Raw genomic sequence first — 20,531 nt, 5'->3', positions numbered from 1 at the left:
GTTAAAAATATTACAGATGTCCCACATTTCCCACCGCTACCCACCTCCACCCATCCCCCTCTGGCCATCACCACACTGTTGTCTGTGTCCATGGGCTATGCATCTGCATATGTTCTTTGGCTAATCTCTTCCACTTTTTTCACCCACTCCTCCCCTCCCACTCCCCTCTGACTTCTGTCAGTCTGTTCCATATATCCATGCCTCTGGTTTGATTTTGTTTGTCAGTTTACATTGTTTATTAGATTCCACATATAAGTGAGATCATATCCTATTCGTCTTTCTGTGTCTGGCTTATTTCGTTTAGCATAATAATCTCCAAGTCCATCGCTGCTGTCCCAAAGGGTAAGAGTTCCTTCTTTTATACAGCTGCATAGTATTCTATTATGTAAATGTACCACAGCTTTTTTATCCACTCATCCACTGATGGGCACTTGGACTGTTTTCAGATTTTGGTTATTGTAAATAACATTGCAGTGAACACAGTGCTGCATATATTCTTTCTGATTGCTGTTTCAGAATTCTTAAAATATATTCCCAGAATTGGGATCACTGGGTCAAAAGGCAGTTCCACTTTTAATTTTTTAAGGAAACTCCATACTGTTTTCCACAGTGGCTGCACCAGTCTGCATTCCCACCAACAGTGCATAAGGGTTGCCTTTTCTCCAAATCCTTGCCAGTACTTATTGTTTGATGATTTATTGATGGTAGCCATTCTGACAGGTGTGCAGTGGTACCTCGTTATGGTTTTAATTGGAATCTTTCTGATGATTAGTGATGTTGAATATCTTTCATATTCTCTTTTGGTCTATTCAGGTCCTTTGGCCATTTTTAAGTGTATTGTTTATCTTCCTGGTGTTGAGTTGTGTAAGTCCTTTACATATTTTGGAAATTAACCCCTTATCAGATGCCTCATTGGCAAATACGTTCTCCTATTCAGTGGGTTCCCTTTTCATTTTGTTGATGGTTTCCTTTGCTGTGCAGAAGCTTTTAGTTTGATACAGTCCCATTTGTTTCTTTTTTTCCTTTGTTTCTCTTGCCCTAGGAGACATAGCAGCAAAAATATTGCTCCAAGATATGTCTGAGATTATACTGCCTATGGTTTCTTCTAGGGTTTTTATGGTTTTGCGACTTATAGTTAAGTCTTTTATTCGTTTTTGAATTTATTCTTGTGTATATAGTAGGACTAAGAAAATGTTTGTTGTTACTTGGCTCCCTTCTCTTCCTAGCTGTTCCTTTCTCTGAATTACCACTGCCACGGTGTTCAAATCTCTCAGTCTAATGTACTTAAAATACCGCAAACACAGCCCCCATCCTATACCTCACTGCATCCTGCTTTCTTCCTATGGACCTGCTTCCTTAATTAATACCAACAGTGTCATTTGATTTCTTCACTCTAAGTTCACTCCCTTTCTTTGGAAAATTTAAATGCAATTTCTTTGATTGTCTTTATGGTTCCTGACAGTTCCCTTTTCCTTTCCCCTGACCTAAACTATCTTTCTCCAGTTCCCCTTTTCTCTATAACCTGCATCATTTATCCCAGTCCTTTAGGCTGTCTTCATCCGTTTCCCAAGGTCACATTGGTTTCTTACCCTGAAACTTCAACATCATCTTATCTCTAATTTCAGACCTCCTAGTGACAGATAAAACCTATATCCCTTATAGGTCTTTGCCTCTATTCTCCAGCCTCCAATACTTCACTCTAGCCCTTCTTCCCTGCCATCATCATTAATATCTAATAACATGCTGAATGGTATGCAATTACTAATGTGCTAGATGAGTGCTTATAATGCCTTTGATTTCACTTACCAGTAATATTTCAAAACCTAATCTGGCTACTGGTATTAGTTTTACTTTTTCTGTTCTAGTAAAGATCTTTAAAAAACCATTTTAAATCCTCATTGTATTTTTAAAAGGATATTTTACAAAAATAGAAGAGCACGATGTTAGAATAAAATAATTTAAGTTGAATAAAATTTTTTAAAAAAAACCTTTTATTATCCTTATTCTTTTTATTTTGGTGTAGACTAGAGGAAACTCTCAGAGAAATTCTTAGACAGTCATTTGGGGACCTCCATAATTGTCTCTGTATAACTATTGTTTCTATAACATGGGTAATTGGGACTTAAAGAGTTCCTACTATGAACCAAGTAGTGTAACTGTGAGTTTGTGTCTGTGTGTATGAGATAGGTATTACTATGTCAGTCTACAGATAGCAGCGCCAAGGCATAAGAAGCTCAAAACTTGCTCCAAAAAAAACCACAGCCCAAGTGTAAATTGGGAAATTACATGAGAAATTACATCAGGCATACCTAATTGGAAGGATATTCTACAAAATACCTGACCATTACTCCTCAAAACTGACAAGGCCATGAAAAATAAAGAAAGGATGAAAAACTGTCACAAATCATGCATGACCACTAAAGGCAATGCGATGTCCAAGACTAGATCCTGTAACAGGAAAAATACGTTAACATAAAACTGGTGTTATGAAGTCTGGAGATTAGTTAATATTAATACACCAGTGTGTGTTTCTTATATTGGATAAATGTGCCATAGTAGTGTAAGATAAGATTGGAGGAAACAAACTGGTTCAAGAGAATATGGGAACCCCTTGTACAATCTGGGTAACTTTTCCATAAGTCTAAAATTCTTCCACACAAAAAGTTTAATTAAAATATTGAGTAGAGGTTCTACTGACAAATTCATTTGGAAACTTTGAAGTAAATAATGCCCAATTGAGTTTCTCAATTCCTGTAATTATCAGAGTTTTCTGAGATACCTAATATGAATCCTGTCTAATAAAAGACAAAATGGGTAATTGACCGTACCTTTGCTACACTTCCCATTGGCTAATCAGGGTGATATGCAAATTAACCGCCAACTAAGATGGCGGCCGGCAGCAATGCAGCTGAAGTGAGCAGGAGGCTTGCTTGCTTCAGTGATGGAGGAAGCCAAGGTTCCCCGCCTGCCACGGCCCAGCTCTGAGCTCTGAAAGCAACAAAGTTTCAATTATAGAAGCTAAACAAACCCCAGATACCTGCTTTCAGCAGGCCGTGGCCACAGAGCTGGAGCCGGCTCTCAGCTCCAGTGACAGCAACAAAGTTTCAATTATAGAAGGTAAATAAATCCCAGAATAAAAAAAATAAAAAAAGGAGAGGCTGGGAGCTTCAGTCACTGGCCAGGCTGAAAACAGCCCTCAGCCCCTCATCCAGACTGGCCAGGCACCCCAGTGGGGACCCCCACCCTAAAGGGGGTGTGACCAGCCTAAAAACAGCCATCAGCCCCTCATCCAGGCTGGCCAGGCACCCTAGCAGTACCCTCACCCTGATCCAGGACACCATTCAGGGCAAACCAGCCGGCCCCCACCCGTGCACCAGTCCTCTATCCTATATAGTAAAAGGGTAATATGCAAACTGACCCTAACAGCAGAGAGACTTGGAATGACTGGTCACTATGACACACACTGACCACCAGGGGGCAGATGCTCAATGCAGGAGCTGCCCCCTGGTGGTCAGTGCGCTCCCACATGGGGGAGCTCTGCTCAGCCACAAGCCAGGCTGATAGCTGCCAGTACAGTGGTGGCAGTGGGAGCCTCTCCCGCCTCTTCAGCAGCACTAAGGATGTCTGACTGCAGCTTAGGTCTGCTCCCCACTGGCAAGTGGACATCCCCCGAGGGCTGTTGGGCTGCCAGAGGGATGTCTGATTGCCAGTTTAGGCTCAAGCCAGCAGGTGGTCATCCCCCAAGGGGTCCCAGACTGCGAGAGGGCACAGGCCAGGCTGAGGGACCCCCCCACAACCCTCTGAGTGCACAAATTTTTGTGTACTGGACCTCTAGTTGTGACTATAAGAGATATAAGATGTTATATTTACCAACATATTTGGCCAGCTACCTATTCTTTCTTTAGAAAGTACTTTTCCATAAACATCTGAAGATGGCGGCATAGGTTAACGCTGGAGATTGCTGCCTCGAACAACCAATTCAAGGGTACACCTAGAAGACAGAACGAACATCATCCAGAACCACAGGAAGGCTGGCTGAGTGGAAATTCTACAACTAGGAGGAAAGAGAATATCATACCCAGACTCAGAGGAGGCGCAGTGCTGAAGTGAAATACTAAGGTGCGGAGTGCGTGCGCGGAGCGGGCTGGCGGCGGAGGGCACGGTTGTTGTTTTCAATCGGGAGGGAGTTTCAGACTCTGAGCTCCAGATCTGGGCGAGTCTCTAGGGACCCAGACTCAAACGGGAGAAGCAGGACTGTCTGGCTTCAGTTGGAACTCGAAGGCAGCTTTCTCTCCGAGGTTTGCAGCGGTTGCTGGGACTCTGTGAGGCAGAGCCCCTAGGGACGGAACTGAGAGCAGCCATAACTGCTCGCTCCGCCCACCCTGTTTGATCCAGTGCTACCCACCCCGCCCAAGCCCTGCACAGAGCCATTTGCCAGATAGCCTCAGGCAAAGGCTAGATTAGCACCTCTCCAGAGGACAGAAGTTTTCCCACTGCAGACACAGCTGACTCTCATAGCCAGTTGGCCTGGAGGTCAAATCCCCCCAGTATTAACTACAACAATCAAGGCTTAACTACAACAAGACTGCACACAAAGACCACTAGGGGGTGCACCAAGAAATCATAAAAAAATGCGGAGACAAAGAAACAGGACAAAATTGTCAATGGAAGATATAGAGTTCAGAACCACACTTTTAAGGTCTCTCAAGAACTGTCTAGAAGCTTCCAATAAACTTAATGAGATCTACAAGAAATCTAATGAGACCCTCGATGTTATGATAAAGAACCAACTAGAAATTAAGCATACACTGACTGAAATAAAGAATACTATACAGACTCCCAACAGCAGACCAGAGGAGCGCAAGAATCAAGTCAAAGATTTGAAATGCGAAGAAATAAAAAACACCCAACTGGAAAAGCAAAATGAAAAAAGAATCCGAAAATACGAAGATAGTGTAAGGAGCCTCTGGGGAAGCTTCAAGCATACCAACATCAGAATTATAAGGGTGCCAGAAGATGAGAGAGAGCAAGAAAATGAAAACCTATTTGAAGAAATAATGACAAAATCTTCCCCCACCTGGTGAAAGAAATTGACTTACAGGTTCAGGAAGCGCAGAGAACCCCGAACAAAAGGAATCCAAAGAGGACCACACCAAGACACATCATAATTAAAATGCCAAGAGCAAAATACAAAGAGAAAATCCTAAAAGCAGCAAGAGAAAGAAACTCAGTTACCTACAAGGGAATACCCATACGACTGTCAGCTGATTTCTCAACAGAAACTTTGCAGGCCAGAAGGGAATGGCAAGAAATATTCAAAGTGATGAATACCAACAACCTACAACCAAGATTACTTTATCCAGCAAAGCTATCATTCAGAACTGAAGGTCACATAAAGAGCTTCACAGATAAGGAAAAGCTAAAGGAGTTCATCACCAACAAACCAGTATTATATGAAATGCTGAAAGGTATCCTTTAAGAAGAGGAAGAAGAAGAAAAAGGTAAAGATACAAATTATGAACAACAAACACGCATCTATCAACAAGTGAATCTAAGAATCAAGTGAACAAATAATCTGGTGATCATAATAGAATCAGGGACATAGAAAGGGAATGGACTGACTATTCTTGGGGGGGAAAGGGGTGTGGGAGATGCGGGAAGAGACTGGACAAAAATCGTGCACCTATGGATGAGGACAGTGGGTGGGGAGTGAGGGCGGAGCGTGGGGCAGGAACTGGGAGGATGGGAGTTATGGGGGGGGGGGAAGAGGAACAAATGTAATAATCTGAACAATAAAGATTTAATTAAAAAAAAAAGAAAGTACTTTTCCAGAAAAATACTGACATGAAGAAGGTTTTTCCCAGTGTTGCACCGACTTTTACCCAATATCTGATTGGGTTCAAATTTTAATCAGCAACTTTTGCTGAAGAGAGAAAAATTACATGAATATGTAACTGGCAAAAGACTTAAAACTAGAAGTTACTAGGATAAATGAGAGAATCAGCATTAAGGTTATATTAATTGGCTGCTGCAATTGACCATAGGGTGACTATAAATGATAACTATAAAGCCTACTTTTAGTTAAATAAAAAATGAAAAATCAATCATGTAAGTACAGGATGAGGAAGAATGGACTCAAATGCCCATCATGTTCCAGTGAGGGGCTTTGTGTCTTGACTTCATAGGTAGAATGAGTACAACTGTCATGCTCAGTAATGAATACATATAAAGTTAAGGCCATTTCTGCTGATTTGTGTAGTTCTATGTGCCATATCACAAAAGCTCCTCAATGAATCATTCCCAATGGAGAAGGAACAGGATGATGTGCATCATGGAAACCATGACATATCAAGAAATATTTTAGAGAGCAGGGTAACAATTAAAGAAACAGCTCTGGATAGTTGACCTCCCCAAACCAGTTTTAAGTGCGATAGAGAAGCCGTATAGCCTCAGAGGTCAACCCCAGAACACTGCCACCCAGAGGCTGAGCCACAAACTGACTCTTTGCTAAACACAAAATAAGGCAGTCTGGGAAACAAATGCGGACTGCTTTAAAATAAGGACTGTGGTTTACAACAAAGAGGAACAGTGTATCGCAGGGAAACTCAACACTCTCCTGAATACCTGGCAGGACTAAGTGCCTGGTACGTGGTGCCTTGTTGTGTTGTATTTTGTGCCTTTAAATCAACGCAGCCGATCCAAGCAACAGCAGCCTCCTGAGCATCACACCCTCTGTCTGTGGAACAGCAGCTGTATGTGAAACCTCCCCCCACCAGCCAGAAGAGCCACCACAGCTGTGAACAGCACCCACCAGAGGAGCTGCTGCCAACTGAGGAGCAGCTGCTACCACAACCGCCCGAAGAGCAACCACAGCCCAAGGAGTCACTACCACCCAGGGAGCAGCCACTGAACAACTGAACGTCTAGATATGTCAGTGAGATCAAACATGGGTAGACAAAGAAACCCCCAAAGGAAAGAAAAAGAGGACTCACCAGAAAAGCAGCTAAGTGATACAGAGGCATGCAACATGACAGAAAAAGAATTCAGAATAAGGGTCCTAGAGTGCATAAACCGGACGGAGGAAAAAATCAATAAGATATGCAAGAACCTAGAAGAAACAGATGAAAAAATCAACAACTTAAGTAAGACCCAAGAAGAAATGAAGAGCGATATAGCTGCAATAAAAACACCATTGAAAGTATCAACAGTAGACTAGGAGAAGTGGAGGACTGAATTAGTGAATTAGAAGACAAGGAAGCAAAACACACCCAAACTGTACTGCAATTGGAGAAAAAAATTAAAAGACAGGAGGAGAGCCTAAGGGAGCTTTGCGACAACATGAAACGAAACAACATACGAATAATAGGGGTGCCAGAACAACAGAAAGATGAACACGGATTAGAAAACCTACTCGAAGAAAAAATATCAGAAAACTTCCCTGAGGTGGGGAAGAAAAAAGTCACACAAGCCCAGAGAGTCCCAAACAAGGTGAACCTGAAAAGACCCACACCAAGACACATCATAATTACCATGGCAAATGTTCAGGACAAAGAGAGAATCTTACAGGCTGCAAGAGAGAGACGGAAAGTTACATACAAGGGATCTCCCATTAGATTATCAAATGATTTCTCAACAGAAACACATCAGGCCAGAAAAGAATGGACGGAAATTTACAAAGTGATGCAAAGCAAAGGACTGAATCCAAGAATACTCTATCCAGCAAGGCTATCATTCAAAATTGAAGGGGAAATAAGAAGCTTCACAGACAAAAAAAGGCTAAGGGAGTTTATCACCACCAAGCCAGCCATGCAAGAAATGCTAAAAGTTCTGGTGTAAAAAGAAGAAATAAAAATCTCAGAAAGAAAAAAGCCACACAAAAAAAGAAATGGCTACAAACAAGTACCTTTCAATAATAACTTTAAACGTAAATGGACTAAATGCTCCAACCAAAAGACATCGAGTGGCTGAATGGATAAAAAAACATGACCCATACATCTGCTGTCTACAAGAAACTCACCTCATTAGAAGGGACTCACACAGACTGAAAGTGAAAGGATGGAAAAATATCTTTCAGGCAAATGGAAAGGAAAAGAAAGCTGGGGTAGCAATACTTATATCGGACAAAATAGACCTCAAAGTGAAGGCCATAACAAGAGATAAGGAAGGCCACTTCATAATACTAAAGGGTTCAATACAACAAGAAGATATAACCCTGGTAAACATATATGCACCCAATGCAGAAGCACCCAAATTCATAAAAAAACTCCTGGAAGATATCAAAGGAGAGATCGACAACAATACAATCATAGTAGGAGACTTTAATACACCACTGACAGCACTGGATAAGCCCTCTAAACAAACAATCAGCAAAGATACAGCAATCCTAAATGACTCACTAGATCAGATGGACTTAATAGACATCTTCAGAACACTTCACCCCAAAGCCAGGGAATATATATTCTACTCAAATGCTCATAAGACATATTCAAAAATAGACCATATATTGGGTCACAAGCAAAGTATCCCCAAATTCAAGAAGATTGAAATCATAAAAAGCGTCTTCACAGACCACGATGGCATAATATTAGAAATAAACTACAATAAAAACAACCCAAAATACTCAAACACCTGGAAGCTGAATAGCATGTTATTAAATATTGATTGGGTTATCAATGAGATCAAAGAAGAAATTAAAAACATCCTGGAAATTAATGACAATGAAAACACAACAATCCAAAACCTATGGGATGCAATGAAAGCAGTCCTGAGAGGGAAGTTTATAGCTCTACAGGCCTATCTCAAAAAACAAGAAAAAATGGTAGTAAATCATCTAACTCTACAACTCAAAGAATTAGAAAGACAGCAACAAGAAAACCCCAGAGTGAGCAGAAGGAAGGAGATAATAAAGATTAGAGCAGAAATAAATGACATAGAGACCAAAAAAACAATACAGAAAATCAATGAAACCAAGAGCTGGTTCTTTGAAAGGATAAACAAGATTGACAAACCTCTAGCCAGACTCACCAAGAAGCAGAGAGAGAGGACCCAAATAAACAAAATCAGAAACGATAGAGGCGAAATAACAACAGACCCCACAGAAATACAAATGATTGTTAAAAAGTACTATGGACAGCTCTACTCCAACAAACTAGACAACCTGGAGGAAATGGACAAATTCCTAGAAAAATACAACATTCCAAAACTCAATCAGGAAGAATCTAAAAATCTCAACAGGCCAATATCCATGGAAGAAATTGAAGCAGTCATCAAAAAGCTTCCAGCAAACAAAAGCCCAGGACCAGACGGCTTCACAGGGGAGTTTTACCAAACATTCAAGGAAGAACTAAAACCTATCCTCCTCAGACTACTACAAAAAATCCAAGAGGAAGGAACACTTCCAAGCTCATTCTATGAAGCCAGCATCACCCTAATACCAAAACCAGGTAAAGACAACACAATGAAAGAGAATTACAGGCCAATATCCCTCATGAACATAGATGCCAAAATCCTCAACAAAATCTTACCAAATCGGATCCAGCAGTACATCAGAAAGATCATACACCATGACCAAGTAGGATTTATCCCAGGGATGCAAGGATGGTACAATATCCGCAAATCAATAAACGTGATACATCACATAAACAAATTGAAAGAATAAAAACACATGGTCATATCAATTGATGCAGAAAAAGCATTTGACAAAATCCAACACCCATTTTTGATAAAAACTCTCAGCAAGGCGGGAGTAGAAGGATCATACCTCAACATAATAAAAGCCATATATGACAGGCCTACAGCCACCAAAAACAAAAACAAAAACAAAAAAAGAAATATTTTAGAAAACTAGGAATTTAACCCTGATGAACAGAAACCTTAAGGGGATTTGACACTGGTCCTTACATATACAAGGATACAAGGAGAATCAAACCTATTCTGTGCAACTTCAACTTTTGCTGAAGAGAGAAAAATGCCATGAAGATGTAACTGGCAAAAGAAGAAGGATCTAAGGAAACAAACAAATCCACTACATTTCTTCCTGTGGAAATAATTGATTTATTTAAAAAAAAAAAAGCAAAACTATGTGGATAAGTTCATGGCTTGCTTCAAATCTGCTCCCAAACTGAGCTAAAATTAGCATGAAGTGAGCAATGGAGGCACCTATGACACCCATGTTGCAGAAACACTCACTCCCAAGGTCCTGTAAAGGCCTATAGGCTCAACCTCTGAGAGTGTGTGTCACTTTAAATTTGCTTCAGAGATACCTGCTTACCTCACCCTAGTCCCAAGCCTGTGATTGGTCAGGCATCCCTCTGTGACATCACATTAAATGTTTCCCTAGGTAACGGGTATATAACTACCTATCTACAAGGCAGTATGGTCTGTTTCTCCAGAGCCTGAAGAGAAAGAGACCTGAGGCCACATCTCCCAACTGGTGGTAGGCGATAAGTCTGTACCAATTCTACCATGTAGCAATGGCCTGGGCCCCAAAGCAGAAGTGGGCAGAGCCAAACCTAAGGGATCCCAGGGCTGGCAGGGCCTACAGAGATGGCAGGGGAGGAAGAGGTGGCAGAGGCCAGAGCTGGGGCAGGTCCTCCAGCCACCTGGAGCCTAGGGCTCCTGGCCCCCAAGGCCCTCCACTTGTTTTTAAAATAAAAAAAAGTCTGATTGGTACAGTGATTGGTCATGGCGGATCAAACATAAGAGACATTCAGAGGAGGACAAACACGAAAATACAGATCATACCGGTACAGGGTGATTCCGAAGCAGACGTAAACATTTTTGGCAGCAAGGATATGCAAGCAAAGGCCAAAGCGATTCTAGAGACTATTGTTGAAAGACAAGGAAGCAACTACCAATATTCAGAATGCACTGTTAATACTGCTGCAGCCCAACCAGCTGTTGCAAGAGACTTAACCACAGATAACACTGTTAGAGATGTTCGACCACTGATAGACTGGGATCGAATTAAGGCCAGAGTGACAGACTGGGAGAAAAGAAGATGGGAAGACTTAGCACCAATTACAAAAGACTTTTACATAGAATCCAAAGCAACAAGTTCTCTGTCTCAAATGCAGGCAGACCTTTGGAGAAGGGAACATTTCAATATAACTTGTGATGATTTGAAAGATGGTGAAAAACGGTCTATCCCCAACCCAACTATTAAATTTGAGGACGCTTTCCAGAATTATCCTGAAATAATGAAAAACATTCAAAAAGCAGGGTTTCAAAAGCCAACGCCAATTCAATCACAGGTGTGGCCAATTGTTCTACAAGGGATAGATCTTGTAGGAGTCGCCCAGACTGGAACAGGCAAAACTTTGTCTTATTTATTGCCTGGGCTTATTCACATCAGTTCTCAACCAACACCCAGAGAACAGAGGAATGGTCCCGGCATGCTAGTCCTTACACCGACTAGAGAATTAGCTCTCCAGATAGGAAATGAATGTTCTAAGTATGCATATAAAAATCTTAAAAGTATTTGTATATACGGTGGTGGAAGTAGACAACAACAAATAAAAGACGTTGCCAAAGACATAGACATCATTATTGCAACTCCTGGGCGACTGAATGATCTGCAAATGAATAAGTTTGTCAACCTTAGAAGCATAACCTACTTAGTCTTAGATGAAGCTGATAAGATGCTAGACATGGGATTTCAACCTCAGATAATGAAGATTTTATTAGATGTGCGCCCAGATCGGCAAATGATTATGACAAGTGCAACTTGGCCAGATGCCATTCGTCGACTTTCACAAACTTATTTGAAAGAGCCTATGATCGTTTATGTTGGTACTCTGGATCTAGTTGCTGTAAATACAGTGAAGCAAAATATAATTGTTACCACAGAAGAAGAAAAACGATCTCTTATAAAAGAATTCCTACGCAGCCTGTCACCCAAAGCCAAAGTCATCGTGTTTGTCAGTAGAAAAATTGTTGCTGATGACTTATCCAGCGATTTAAGTGTCCAAGGCCTGTCTGTACAATGCTTGCATGGAAACAGAGAACAGAGTAACCGTGAGCAGGCATTAGATGACTTTAGAAGTGGAAATGTGAAAATACTGATTTCTACTGACTTAGCATCCCGAGGTCTTGATGTTGATGATATCACACATGTGTATAATTATGATTTCCCAAGAAACATTGAAGAATATGTACACAGAGTAGGGCGTACTGGAAGAGCAGGAAAGACTGGCACGTCCATTACTCTTATGACGAAAAATGATTGGAAGACTGCCCCTGAATTGATTAAAATTCTGGAAAGATCAAATCAAAGTATCCCAGAAGCTCTTGTAACAATGGCCAAAAAATACAGGTTAGATGAACAAAATAGAGACACAGGAAACAAATCAAAACTATTTCAACAAAAACCCAAGGAGTTTCATTAAGATCTGCAGTGAAAAGAAGTTGTACCAGACTACCAGAAGATTCAAGATAAGTTAAAGATATGCAGTGTTCAAGATACTTATTGAAAAGCATTGGAACCATACTGATAGTTTGAAGACAACTGATTATTTAATAATACCACTAAGCTTTGAATATTGTGTGTAAACTCCTTAATAAAGTCAAGTGTTTTGAAAATGACGGAGTGAGAGATTCTGTGGGGGGAAAATAGATGTTATGTGTTGGTTAAAGTTTAGATTCTATTATAGCCTGCCATATCCATCTGTGTCTTCTCTAAAAGACTTGGTAGTAGACAACAATGGCACTTTTCTTGTTTTATAATAGTTGTACTGAAATGAAACATAGTTTTTATCAAGCTTATCCCAGTTAATATATTCCATTTTCACCCAGTGATCAGTGCCACAATAATCCCTAAAAATATTTCCAATGTACTTACCTAATTATTTTAATTCATAAGAAAACTAGAGGCCCAGTGCACAAATTTGTGAATGGGTGGGGTCTGGCCAGCCCGCCCCAATTGGGGCCGTCGAGCCGGGTGGCCGGGGGGGGGGGGCGGTGGAGGGGGGGAGGGACGTGTGAGGTTGGCCAGCTGGCTTGCCCCTGATGGGGGGGGCCGATTGGGGATGGGGCCAGCTGGGGGGAGGGGCCACAGGTGGTTGGCTGGTCGGCCCCGCCCCGGTGTCTCCCACAGCCAGGGCCCATAAAGAGGCCCACACGGAGTTCAGGTCTGCAAGGAGCTGGTCCTCTGCTTTCAGAACCTTCGGGATCTCCTCTTGCTATTGTTCCCTTCCGTGACCTTCCTTCCCTACCTCTGGAATCTTCCCAGAGCACCGCATGCCTGCCCTCCAGTAGAAGGTTTTCTTTGTGTGACTTTCAGGGCAGCCTTCAGGGCCTGGTGGCCGCACTGCGGCCCTTCCACATTGGGCGCCAGGCCTGAGGCCCGGCCAGGAAGGCGGTCGGCTCCCCAGCAAGTCCCACTGCACCAGGCACACTTGCACCCGCCCCGGACCCCGCCCTCCAGGCATGGGGGCTCCACACTGTGCTCAGGGCCTGGGAGTTAAGCAGCAGGGTGGTCCTCATGGGCTGGTGGCTGTGGCAGCCAAGAAGAGTTCCCACAGGCTACCCCTGGGGGCCAGGGGTGCCCCCTGGGTGGCGGCCCCTGCCAGTAGCTGGAGGAGGCTGGCCTCAGATTTGGACATGAGCAGGCGGGGCAGCAGCTGGACAGGGGGGCTGCGGCGGAGGCGAGGCAAGGGCAGGGGTGAAGGGGCCTGTGGTAAATCTAGGGTCCTGGGCTCTGGCTCCGGGGCGGGCGCTGCCTCGCAGCTCTGCTGATCCCTGGGACCAAAGGCCTCCTGGCTCGCTGACCTTGGGGCCCTGAGGCCTCTCTGCTCCGCTGGTCCCAGGGCCCTGAGGCCTCTCTGCTCCGCTGGTCCCGGGGCCCTGAGGCCTCTAGGCTCCGCTGATATCGGGGCCCTGAGGCCTCTCGGCTCTGCTGATGTGGGGCCCTGAGGCCTCTCGGCTCGCTGATCTTGGGGCCATGAAGCCTCTTGTCTCCGCTGATCCCGGGGCCTGGAGTCTTCCCTGCTCCGCTGAACCCGGGGACAGAAGGCTTCCCGGCTCCGATGATATTGGGGCCCTGAGGCCTCTCAGCTCCAATGATCCCAGGGACCTGTGGCCTCTTGGATCTGCTGGTCCCGGGGACCTGAGGCCTCTCAGCTCTGCTGATCTTGGGGCCCTGAGGCCTCCTGGCTCCACTGATCTTGGGGCCCTGAGGCCTCTTAGATCCGCTTATCTTGGGGCCCTGAGGCTTCTCGGCTCCGCTGATCCAGGGGCCCTGAGGCCTCTCGGCTCCGCTGATCTTGTGCCCCTGAGGCTTCCCAGCACAGCTGATCTTGGGGCACTGAGGCCTCTCGGCTCCACTGATCTTGTGCCCCTGAGGCTTCCCAGCACAGCTGATCTTGGGGCCCTGAGGCCTCTCGGCTCCGCTGATCTTGTGCCCCTGAGGCTTCCCAGCACAGCTGATCTTGGGGCACTGAGGCCTCTCGGCTCCACTGATCCCGGGGCCCTGAGGCCTCTCAGCTCTGCTGGTCCCGGGGCCTTGAGGCCAGTAGGTTCCGCTGATCTTGGGGTTCCTGAGGCCTCTCATCTCCGCTGATATTGGGGCCCTGAGGCCTCTCAGCTCCGCTGATCCCTGGGCAGTGAGGCCTCTCTGCTCTGTGATTTCAGGGCTGTTTGGCTTTGCTCCACTGCTTTCAGCCTGAGTATGCAAATTAACCGCCATCTTTTAGCTTCTATAATTGAAACATTGTATCTTTTGGAGTTGTTGCTTCAGGAGCTCAGAGCCCCGAAGCCATTGGCTTCCTCCATCGCTGGGGCAACCAAGCCTCCTGTTCTCAGCTGCCTGGCTGCCAGCCGCCATCTTGGCTGGCACTTAATTTGCATATCGCCCTGATTAACCAATGGGAAGGGTAGCAGTCGTACGCCAATTACCATGTTTCTCATTTATTAGATAGGATAATGTTGGGGTCCCTTTCACCTCTAAATTCTTTGATGGACTTAATAGACATCTTCAGAACACTTCACCCCAAAGCCACGGAATATACATTCCACTCTGATGCTCATGGGACATATTCAAAAATAGACCACATATTGGGTCACAAGCAAAGTCTCCCCAAATTCAAGAAGATTGAAATCATAAAAAGCATCTTCTCAGACCACGATGGCATAATATTAGAAATAAACTACAATAAAAACAACCCCAAATACTCAAACAGTTGGAAGCTGAATAGCATGTTATTAAATATTGATTGGGTTAACAATGAGATCAAAGAAGAAATCAAAAACATCCTGGAAACTAATGACAATGAAAACACAACAATCCAAAACCTATGGGACACAATGAAAGCAGTCCTGAGAGGGAAGTTTATAGCTCTACAGGCCTATCTCAAAAAATAAGAAAAAATGGTAGTAAATCATCTAACTCTACAACTCAAAGAATTAGAAAGACAGCAACAAGAAAACCCCAGAGTGAGCAGAAGGAAGGAGATAATAAAGATTAGAGCAGAAATAAATGACATAGAGACCAAAAACAACAATACAGAAAATCAATGAAACCATGAGCTGGTTCTTTGAAAGGATAAACAAGATTGACAAACCTCTAGCCAGACTCACCAAGAAGCAAAGAGAGAGGACCCAAATAAACAAAATCAGAAACGATAGACGCGAAATAACAACAGACCCCACAGAAATACAAATGATTGTTAAAAAATACTATGGACAGCTCTACTCCAACAAACTAGACAACCTGGAGGAAATGGACAAATTCCTAGAAAAATACAACATTCCAAAACTCAGTCAGGAAGAATCTAAAAATATCAATAGGCCAATAACTATGGAAGAAATTGAAGCAGTCATCAAAAAGCTTCCAGCAAACAAAAGCCCAGGACCAGACGGCTTCACAGGGGAGTTTTACCAAACATTCAAGGAAGAACTAAAACCTATCCTCCTCAGACTACTACAAAAAATTCAAGAGGAAGGAACACTTCCAAGCTCATTCTATGAAGACAGCATCACCCTAATACCAAAACCAGGTAAAGACAAGACAATGAAACAGAATGACAGGCCAATATCCCTCATGAACATAGATGCCAAAATCCTCAACAAAATCTTAGCAAATCAGATCCAGCAGTACATCAGAAAGATCATACACCATGACCAAGTAGGATTTATCCCAGGGATGCAAGGATGGTACAATATCCGCAAATCAATAAACGTGATACATCAAATAAACAAATTGAAAGAAAAAAAACACATGGTCCCTGGCCTCTGAAGCCTCGTAGCTCCGCTGATATTGCGGCCCTGAGGCCTCTTGGCTCGCTGATCTTGGGTCCCTGAGGCCTCTCGGCTCCGCTGATCTTGGGGCCCTGAGGCCTCCCGGCACTGCTGATCTTGGGGCCCTGAGTCCTCTCGGATCCGCTGGCTCCTGGGCCCTGAGGCCTCTCGGCTCCGCTGATCTTGGGGCCCTGAGGCTTCTCAGCTCCGCTGATCCCCGGGCCCTGAGGCCTCTCGGATCCGCTGGTCCCGGGACCTGAGGTCTCGTAGCTCCGCTGATATTGGGGCCCTGAGGCCTCTTGGCTCGCTGATCTTGGGGTCCTGAGGCCTCTCAGATCCGCTGGTCCCGGGGCCAGGAGGCCTCCCAGCTCCACTGATATTGGGGCCCGGAGGCCTCTTGGCTTGCTGATCCCAGGCCGGGAGGCCTCTCGGCTGCGCTGATATGGGGGCCCTGAGGCCTCTCAGCTCCGCTGATCCCGGGCCAGGATGCCTCTCGGATCCACTGATCCTGGTGCCCTGAGGCCTCCCGGCTCTGCTGATCCCTGGGCAGTGAGGCCTCTCTGCTCTGTGATTTCAGGGCTGTTTGGCTTTGCTCCACTGCTTTCAGCCTGAGTATGCAAATTAACCGCCATCTTTTAGCTTCTATAATTGAAACATTGTATCTTTTGGAGTTGTTGCTTCAGGAGCTCAGAGCCCCGAAGCCATTGGCTTCCTCCATCGCTGGGGCAACTAAGCCTCCTGTTCTCAGCTGCCTGGCTGCCAGCCGCCATCTTGGCTGGCAGTTAATTTGCATATCGCCCTGATTAGCCAATGGGAAGGGTAGCGGTCGTACGCCAATTACCATGTTTCTCTTTTATTAGATAGGATAATGTTGGGGTCCCTTTCACCTCTAAATTGTTTGATATTATAATCAAAATTACTTTCTTTTCTAATCTATGTAAGAGCACATTCCTGTGTAACAAACAGGAACCCCCTTTTAATAACCAGAATAGTGCATTCTGGTTTTTTTTATTAGCAGGCTTCTTTCCCTTTATTTTTCTTGTATAAAATTATGTGGTGCCACAACTGGAGCCTGGGTCCTCAGCACAGAAACTCTGGTGTGGGTCTTTCTAAGATGGCCAGTGAATTCCTGATAGGGAGAGTTGGTGAACACATTCCCTTTCCAGAGATCTGGGGTGAGATAGCTGTAGGTTTTAGAGATGGCATCAAAGGTGGCCCTGGCGAAGTTGCCCAGGGTGGCAGTGCAGCCCCTGGCCATTGTATAGCAGTTGTCAATACAGGCCATCAGCAGCAGCTTGTTGGGCACAATGGCAGAGACAATGCCAGTACCGCTGGGGGCAGGGATGGAGAGCATCAGTAGAGAGCCACAGTGGCTAGTCACCTTGCGAGGAAGAGTGTGGAGCCTGCCTATTTTGTTCCCCCAGTAGCCTTGCTGCACAGGGACAATAGAGAAGCTTGGCCAGGATGATGGCTCCATGGATGGCAGTGGCTACTTCCTTTGAGCACTTAACACCCAGACCAACATGTCCATTGTAGTCCCTAATGGTGACAAATACCTTGAACCGGGTCTTCTGGCCAGCATCTGTGTGCTTTTGCATGGGCATACTCTTCAAAACCTCAGCCTTGAGGGACGCCCCCATGAAAAAGTCAATGATCTCGGATTCCTTGATAGGCAAAGAGAATAGCTAGATCTCCTCTAGGGACTTAATCTTCATGTCCTTGACCAGACGGCCCAGCTTGGGAATCCACTCATTGTCCTGGGCCTTGCCTCCATGAGCTCCACAGACTCAGCCCCGACCCCAACCTCAGCAGTCAGAGACCTGGCCCTGATGCAGCTGCCAAATCCTCCACTGAAGCCTGTGTAGCCCCTTATTCCAGCACCCCTCCTGCCACTCACACCCCCCTCCCTGCCTCCAGCCCTTCGCAGCACTGGTGTCATCCGCCATTTGGTGTTTCCTCGAAAAGAAGCACATTCTGCTTTTTTATTGACTTTTTTTTGTGATGTGACTCGCAACTTGTCTATTTTCTTTTCATCAGATTTTATTTTTCAATTTGTCTTGAAAAGGTCAAAACCACATACATACTTCAGGGGGAAAAATGTGAAAGAAAAATATATCTAATCTACTGGGAAAAACAGTAAAAGACAATCAAATGACACTTTTGCCATAGAAACCAATTTCAGTAAAACTCCGAATTTAAAATTCTATCTCTTATGTTTTCTTTAGACGCAATTTGCATCTTCTCACTTTGCAAGAAGAAATACAAGGATGCTAAGTTTTAAATTTCAGTGTTTTTGAGAACATTCGAATTAGCAAAGCCTTAAAATTTCTGGTAAAACAATAACAAAAAAATTAATGCAACAATCTTTTTTTCCCAGCATGCCTCAGCTGTGACCACAACAACTAACTCAGAAATTAATGAAATAAAGAGGGAAACACTCTAAGTATAGGTGTTGGAGGTTTAAATTCTGGCTTTAAAGGTTCTTTATATAGGCCTCAATATCTATATATATAAAAAGCCAGGGTCCATAATGTCTAAAACAACTGAATGGATGACCGAACACTGGGTGTGGCAACCCAGCACTGACTGCTAAGGGGGCTGCGGATCAGACCCAGAGAGAGGCCCAGAGAGAGAACCAGGGTCTGATCTACAGCCTTTGTAGCAGCTGTTGATCAGCCCTTGCCTCTCTCTTTCTCTCTGGGCCTGGTCAGCAGCCTCGCCCTCCGGGCCTCCCCAGCAGACATGGGGGCTGCTAATCAGCCCCGCCTCTCTGATCAGGCTTGGAGATAGGCCCAGAGACAATGATTGGCATAGAAACCAACCAATCAGAGCCAAATCTGGGTGAACTGCAAGGAGCCAATGGCTGCCAAGGAGGCGGAGCTTTTGACACTGACTGGCATCGAAACCGACCAATCAGAACTGAATCTGGGTGAAATGTGAAGGCAGGACATAATGTGGGGGCTAAGGAGGAGTTTTAAGGGCAACAGCTGTTTGGTGTAAGGTGTGAGAAAGTGGTTCAATTTTTTAATGACCAGTTTGACAGTATAGTGCATATCGCTGGCTATCAGTCCAGATATAGGGATTATGTATTTTTGTCTGCCAAGAGCATCTCCTCTTGCTGAAAATGGCTTCCCCCCCCCCCATTTAAGCAATCCTATCCTATATAATCTATCTATACTAATAAAAGGGTGATATGCTAATTAGACTGGGTTGACCAGCCATCTTCCTGACGTCCGACTACCTTCTGGTCAAAGCCATGGGGGCTGAGGCAGAGGCAGTTAGGGGCAATCAGGCTGGCAGGGCAGAGCAGTTGAGGGTGAGATCAGACCAGCAGGGGAGGGCCGTTGGGGGTGAGATCAGGCGGGCAGGGGAGGGCAGTTGGGGGCAATCAGGCAGGCAGAGGCAGTATAGACGATCAGGCCAGCAGGGGAGAGCAGTTAGGGACGAGATCAGGCTGACAGGGGAGGTCAGTTAGGGGCGATCAGGTAGGCAGGCAGAGGGGTTAGGGGCAATCAGGCAGGCAGACAGGTGAGCGGTTAGGAGCCAGAGGTCCCAGGTTGCAAGAGGGATGTCTGACTGCCGGTTTAGGCCTGATCCCACACCCCCAAGGGGTCCCTGATTGGAGTGGGTGCAGGCTGGGCTGAGGGAACCCCTCCCATGCATGAATTTCGTGCACTGGGCCACTAGTCTCTTAATAAAACTAATAATAATGGTTAACATTATTATTGAGCGTCTGATATATACCAGGTGCTTTATCTTATAACCTATAATCTTTATCAAAAACCCCACTTAGAAGGTAATCTTATTCACATTTTGCAGAAAATGAAACAAGTTCAGAGGAACTAACTCACCTATGGTGTAAGACAATATGCCTGTCTTGAGGTTGCCCACATGTTCAGATTTAGTGAAACAGAGAGGTATGTGCTAATTTACTCCAAAGCAAAGCAGTCTATAGCCAAACCCGTGTTAGAAGTTCAAATGGCCTGTTAGTGTTCACTCAGAGAAGAAATGATTAATGTTTAGCAAATTGGAGTATGTTACTTGCTAGAACTCCTCCTAGGGGCAATCCTATATTTGTTAAAGAGAAATGTAACAATTAAACCACTTGAGATGGGAAGTGAGGTTCCTCAGTCATGTTCAAGAAACAACAAAATTATCACTCGATGTCTATGAGTAAAAACAGGAGAGAAACACACTTTTTCTAAAAGAAAAGGCAGAAAAGAATCACTGCATGGGGATATGTTAGTAGAGGTATAACAGTGGTTCTCAACCGGGGGTACTTTTTGCCCCACCCCTCC

General features: G+C 44.6%; 1 protein-coding gene and 1 pseudogene across 1 annotated transcript; one reads left to right on the top strand and one right to left on the bottom strand.

Annotated features, from left to right (window-relative positions):
* Positions 1 to 10,472: 10,472 nt before the first annotated feature.
* LOC132224824 (probable ATP-dependent RNA helicase DDX53) lies at positions 10,473 to 12,386 on the top strand. Its single transcript, XM_059679926.1, has one exon. The coding sequence runs from the start codon at positions 10,473 to 10,475 to the stop codon at positions 12,384 to 12,386; it is 1,914 nt and encodes a 637-aa protein (XP_059535909.1).
* Positions 12,387 to 17,263: 4,877 nt separating this feature from the next.
* Positions 17,264 to 17,963, bottom strand: LOC132223731 (small ribosomal subunit protein uS5-like; annotated as a pseudogene).
* Positions 17,964 to 20,531: the final 2,568 nt, after the last annotated feature.

The sequence above is a fragment of the Myotis daubentonii genome, chromosome X, assembly GCF_963259705.1.
Source record: "Myotis daubentonii chromosome X, mMyoDau2.1, whole genome shotgun sequence".
Taxonomy (NCBI): domain Eukaryota; kingdom Metazoa; phylum Chordata; class Mammalia; order Chiroptera; family Vespertilionidae; genus Myotis; species Myotis daubentonii.
Note: the sequence above shows the minus strand (reverse complement) of the source record. Positions and strands in the feature narration are given on the sequence as shown.

Excerpts from the sequence above, each read along its gene's own strand:
- LOC132224824 (XM_059679926.1), top strand. The coding sequence starts at position 10,473 with ATGGCCTGGGCCCCAAAGCAGAAGTGGGCAGAGCCAAACCTAAGGGAT.